The 6,217-nt window shown below is 54.1% G+C and overlaps 1 protein-coding gene across 1 annotated transcript in view; it reads right to left on the bottom strand.

Annotated features, from left to right (window-relative positions):
• Positions 1-191, bottom strand: part of Kif13b (kinesin family member 13B) — a gene marked incomplete in the record, with an annotated part of 157,582 nt that extends 157,391 nt beyond the window's left edge. The window contains 1 exon segment of the mRNA XM_013514371.1: positions 64-191. Within this exon segment, the coding sequence (XP_013369825.1) occupies positions 64-118 (55 nt within the window).
• Positions 192-6,217: the final 6,026 nt, after the last annotated feature.

Genomic DNA, 6,217 nt, shown 5'->3' on the forward strand with positions numbered 1-6,217 from the left:
GCGGACGACGCGCGCCGGACACCTGCCGCCTCCCCCCCGGCGGCGCGGCGGCCGGACTCTCACCTCGTCGGTTCATGGGCCGGACCCGCACCGCCACTTTTACTTTGGAGTCCCCCATCCTGCCGCCGCCGCCCGGACTCGCGCTCCGCTTCCGTCTGCCGCGGCCACCGGGCGACTCTGTGCGGCTGACCCGGCGGGAGGGGCGGGGCCTTGAGGGGCGGGGCCTTGAGGGGCGGGGTCTTCAGGGGCGGGGTCTCGCGCCCCGAGGCACGCCGGGAGCTGTAGTTCCCGCGGGTCCCGGAGCGGCGGGGCGGGGCGGGTGTGTCCTGTAGGAAAAAGTGCCGCGGTGTCGCTCGCTCCTGCCTGCCTGAGCTGTTGAGGCAGCTGTGAGCCCCTTCTCGCCACACAGTTCTCACTCTCGTAGTTAATAGTCCTGCGATCGGTGAGGCAGTCTGTGGACTGCACGGCCTTGGAGACCTGGTCACCGCCCCCCGGGGTCTCCGGGTTTGGTCCCGGACTCCCGCGACTCCCCTGCTTCCCTGCGCTCCCGCCAGCGGGCTGGAGCCGGCCCTCCAGGGGGACCCGAGGGAGTGCTCCCGGCTCCACGGGCTAAACTCTCATTCTAGGCTGGACCTCGACTCTAGCCTGCGTCCTCCTCCTGTGGGAGCAGACTCGGACTGTGAAGCACCCGGAGTTCAACACACCTGGGCGGTCCCAGCTGTGTGACCCCTAGCGAGTTGCTGCTTCTCGGGGCAGCCCTTTTCAAATGTACAATAGAGAAGTAATGCGGCTTGCTTAAATAACTGCTTTCCCCTCTGATACTGGGAACCAAACCTGGGGCCTTCTCACTGAGCCACGTCTCCAGCCCTTTAAAACTGTTGTTGTTTTTTTGAGGGCCAGGGCAGGGGGGCGTCTTTTCTTTTCTTTGAGACGAGGTCTCACTCTGCAGTTCACCCTGGCCTTGTGAGTTTAACTCACTATGTAGCCCAAGCTGGTCTCGAACTCACAGGGATCCTCCTGCCTCAGCCTCCCAGTTGTTGGGATTACAGGCATGTGCCGCCACACCCAGCATAAACACTGTTTTATTCTGAGACAGGGTCTCAGTACATCATTAAGTTACCCAGGCTGGGTTCCAACTTGCCATCCAACTGCCTCAGATGCCCAGGGTGCTGAGATCCGGGTGTGGGTCACCACTAGAGAGTTCAAACAGGAACTTTTTAAAACCATAAGATTTACTTACATGTGTGACCTACCCTGCAGGGACCCAGGAAACGTTTATTGCATGAAGGAATGAAGAAAAGCCAAACTTAAATAGCACTTTATTTATCCTAGTAGAGACTGCCAACTGGAGCCCCTGGGCCAGATCTAGTCTGCAGATAGATTCTGTATGGCCTGGCATCACAGGCCCGCACATGAGGGTTGTTCTGCGGTGTGCAGTACTGGGCCTATGGCTGGTATTGGAAACAGAGGGTTGGGACTGAATAGCGTCAAGCAACTTCGCAAGTGTCTCCGGCTGGCTTCACTACCCGCGTGCCTGGCCCTCCTGGGGCCAGGACCCCACTGTTTAAATGGCTTTGCAGAACTCAGGACCATTTTGCAGTGAGTGAGTACAGAGAACTGGAGAGACTTGCTCTTCTGCCAACAATCCTGTTATTTTAAGATCCTCAGTACAAATGATAGAGTTGTCCTGAGAGGTTGAAAAAACACTTTAATCTTTTTTTTTTTTTTTTTTTTTTTGAGACAGGGTCTCTCTATGTAGTTCAGGCTGGCCTCAAACTCAAGGTTATCTTCCTGCTTCAAAACAGTTTTAAAAGGGATGAAATTCTGGCACACACTGGAACATGGATAACCCTTGACCAGATGTGGTGGCACACATCTGTAATCCCAACACTTGGGAGGCTGAGGCAGGAGGATCACTGTGAGTTCAAGGCCAGTGTGAACTACATACTGAGACCCTACCTCAAAAAAAAGTCCTTCCCAGTGACTATTACTTTTCTATTATTTGGCTTAGAAATTGCTTTCTGAGCTGCAGGAGGGCCTACTCAGCTGGAGCAACAGTAGGTATAGTGAAGCAGGTCTGTTATGGTTTAGATCTAAAATGTCCCCCAAAGCCTCAGGGTGGGCTCCAACTTGCAATCCTTCTGCCTCAGCCTCCCAGCTTGCTAGGTTTACAGGCAGAAAAAAGAGAAGAAGGGGATGTGGTTTCTACAGCATTGCATTCAAGTTAAAACTTAAGAGAGGAGAAAGCCCCTGAGGAACAGAAGGTGGGAAGCAGTGGGGAAGAGATAAGGACTTTCTCTAAAGTTCCAAACCCCTTTACGTGGGCCTGGAAACACTTGACTGGAAGAAAATGATAGCAGCTTCCTAGGAACAACAGGGGAAATCCCTGCAGGGTATTCTCCCTTCCCCGGGTCCTCCTACCTCTCTCCTGTGACTCCTGCAGCAAAAGTGAAAAGGGAGGATTCTTAGCGCCAAAGAAAATCTTTCCTGGATAGGTGAGAGACCAGAGTTACGAGTTACACCCTGCAGCCCAGGGCATAGGGGCCTCACAGATCAGTGGGGGATGGGGTGGTGCAGGGAGCCGCAAGGGGAGGGAAAGCCCTGCTTTTTCTCTTGCCAAGTACTGGAGGAGAAAAAAAGAATAAGGAAGGTCCTGCCCTGTACTTTTTCTTTTTCCCCAGTACTGGGGACTGAATCAAGGGCCTTTGCACTGCGCTATATCCCCAGCCTTCTTTTAACTTTTATTTTGAGGCAGGAACTCAGCAAGTCACTGAGTTGCCCAGGCTGGGCTTCAACTTGCAATCTTTCTGCCTCAGCCTCCCAGTGTGCTGGGATTACAGGTGTGCACCACCACACCTGGATGTTCCTTTGTCTTGTACACCCACAACTATGTTTCTCATTTTTGCCCTGACATTTTGCAGATCTACTCACTGTGAAGCCGACTTGTAGTTTACCCTCTGTTGCATTGATTTGCTCTGTCAACAGGTCCCGCTGGCCCCTGCAGAAGCGGAGGAGGGCCTTTCGCCCTGCCTGCTTTTAAGGTCCTGGCTGATCCTGACCATGGTGGCTCACTTATGTTGAATTCTACTACGCATCAGCCACCATCCTAAGCACGTTACTTGGGCAGCCCTGCTTGTCCCCTGCCACTCCTGAAGCAGCTGCACCTCCAGCTCCCCGCGCTGCCACCCCGCACATGGACGAGTGCACTAGCCCAATGTCCAGGCTACATGAATTCAAAGGATCCAGCGCTCACTATTCTACTTCCCAACAATTTTTTGTGTGTTGAGACAGGGTCTTGCTGCGTGACCCAGGCTGCCCTTAAACTCCTGACGATCCTTCTGCCCCCAGCCTTCCAAGTGCTGGGATCACAGCTGTGCGACATCACGCCCAGACCGAAATACTTTTATAAGCCCATTATTGTCAAAATCACAAGTGGTTTCCTAAGTTCTATTTTATTTTATTTTGCCTTTGGAAATGAAGCAATGAACTAATTGCTTCCTCAAGCAAACTACTGTCCTCCTTCTATCGGGAGTTCCCTGCTCCGCGGCACTTAGCTCCTTTTCTGGTTGGAACCGTGCCTTCCACTGCCTCCCCAGGAAACAAATGCACATTCTCACCCATAACCTTGGCCTCTCCCGGCTGGCTCACTCTGAGCCCCAGGTACCTCTACTCTGTTCTTACCCCTCCTGTGCATCGGTTTGCCCTTTCCTCACTCATCTGCTTCCTGCTCCAGCCGGAATCTCCCTCTTGACTGCTGTCAACACCACTCATGCTCTGAAAGCCCCTGAACCCGTGCATGGGAGGCAGCTGTCCCCGGGTATAGCAAATAACCGAGAGAACCCTCTCTGGAGGAGCCTGGCTTCAGAGGTCAGGCCGTGGTTACTTGGCCCTGTTGCCTCTGGAGCAGGTTCCCTTGTTAGGGGAACACAGAGGGGGAGAAAGGCCTGCTCCTCTCAGGGCAGCCAGGAAGTGAAGACTAAGACAGGAAGCAGCTGGGGTCCTAATCTTCCCTTCGAGGGGACACCTCCAACCAACCACCTAACTTCTTTCGGACACGCAGCCTGCTGAAGGTTTCACTATTCCCAGTAGCACCTCGGGCTGGAGACCAAGCCCACATGTCCTTGGGGGACATTTAAGATCCAAAGTAAAGGCTGGTGAGCTGGCCACTGCCTGGAATCCTACAAGGAGGCCAAGGCAGGAGGTTCGGAGGCTCGAGGGCAGCCTGGGAAACACAGCGAGACCCTTCTCCTCATCCTGGGCTCAAAAAAACAATTCAAACTCCTTACCACTCGCTCTCCCACGCTGCAAGGAGCCCTGCCAGAGGAAGTTCCCCGGCCTTGCATAGTGGGGCTTCCACAAGTCTGTGGCCTCTTACGGACACAGGGTGGTCATCTGTAGCAATTGATGCCCCTTTCTTTAAACGCTCTTTTGCAGATAGGATCTTGCTAGGTTGCTAAATTGCCAAAGCTGTGCTGGAACTTGTGATCCTCCTGTCTCAGCCTCCCAGAGTGCTGGGATTATAGGCGACTGCCACCACACCCGGCTACTTGACACGGATTCCCTGCTCCCCTTGACTCTTCCTCCAGGCCTTTACCATCTTTCACCACTGTCTTCAAGCCCCAGTGGGCACCTTCTCCCAAATCACGTGCTCCTAGATCCTGGGAGAATCTGGGCGCTCAGCTGAATGCCTCACACTTCTGCGCCCGGCTTCTTTCAGACTCGTCCGGCACCAGCTCCGTGCTCTGGTGACAGAGGCACGTGGGTGTCTTCTGCCCTGTCCAAGGGCCTGGTCCTGCGCACTTTGACCCCACCCCATGCAGTGTTCATCCATCAGTCCTTCCAGCCTGGCCAGCCCAGCCTTTCCTTCCCCATCAGCTGAGAATCTCCCAGAGAAACACAAGAATAAACAGTAACCCTTGCCGAGAAAAACAAGGGCAGTTTCCCTTAACCAGAGTCCAGCCTAGTTCCTAGCCTCCTCACCTCCTCCACCACAGCCAAGCACCCAAATAATAGTCTGCAGCGGCTTCCTCCCTCCTTGTCACCAGCCAGCCATTAATTTAGCCTGCTTTTACCTGCCCAAAGCGTGCCACTGGTCTTCTGCCTGCAGATCCAGCAGAGCCGCTTTTCCTGGTCTCCGGGTGACGTCTGGAGCTGCTTACCATGCTCTCCTCAAAGTGCTGGGTGCCCATGGTTTCTATGAGCTCTCTCTCTCTCTCTCCCTTGCATTAATGAACTTGTTAGTGCAGTCAACAACTACCCACTGCACGCTTGGCGTTCCACTAGCATTATGGATCAGCCGGGCATGGTAGCGCACGCCTATAATCCCAGCACTCGGGAGGCTGAGGCAGGAGGATCGTTGCGAGTTCAAGGCCAGCCTGAGCTATAAAGTGAGCTCAAGTTCAGCCTGAACTGCATAGCGAGACCCTGTCTCAAAAAGACAAACAAAACAAAACGCTAGCATTGTGGGAGTGCAAGGAATGCCACGGTTGTATGTGATCCTTAAGGATAAGAGGTTTGGGCAGATTTCTGGAAATTTTGTAACTTCTTCCAGTTATTCTGCTGCCTCTGCGTTTCTCAGTGGCTCGCGGGGATCCCCCTCTAGAGACAGTGAGCTTGGGGACAGGAGGTGCGCTGAGTCCAGCCTTGGAGACGTGGGGAGGTAAAGCTGATACATCACTCAAGCCGCCGGCTCCCAGAGGGCACGCCAGGAGACACAGGGGCAGCGAAGAGGTGGAGGAGGCAGGGAAAGAAGCAGCCCTGTGTGTCCAGAGAAGCCTCAGGCCTAGCTCACCAATGGCTCTGTGACTTCCTAGCAGTCAGCAAAGGGTTCTGTACAGTGCAGGGGAGGCCAGCACTCCACCCCCGAGCTACACTCCACCTGCTCCATCCTGGTCTACACCTTCAGCAATTTATGCATTCAAGCATTCTGCAGGATATCAGCCCATCTGCTGATTCTTGAGGTCATTTCTTGTGCAAGTGGGGTCCTGTTCAAAGAGTTCTTTGTGCCCAGAGTGGCGCCGCATGCCTGTAATCCCAGTGCCCGAGAGGCTGAGGCAGGAGGATCTCTGAGTTCGAGGCCAGCGTGGGCTACATAGTGAGAATAAGGCCAGGGGCTGGGGATTTAGCTCAGTGGCACAGTGCCTGCCTGGGAAGCGCAAGGTCGTGAGTTAAATACCCGGTACAGGAAGAAAACCAAAAAAAAAAAAAAAAAAAAAAA

Source organism: Chinchilla lanigera, unplaced genomic scaffold, assembly GCF_000276665.1.
Source record: "Chinchilla lanigera isolate Chin_1 unplaced genomic scaffold, ChiLan1.0 scaffold00002, whole genome shotgun sequence".
NCBI classification, from domain to species: domain Eukaryota; kingdom Metazoa; phylum Chordata; class Mammalia; order Rodentia; family Chinchillidae; genus Chinchilla; species Chinchilla lanigera.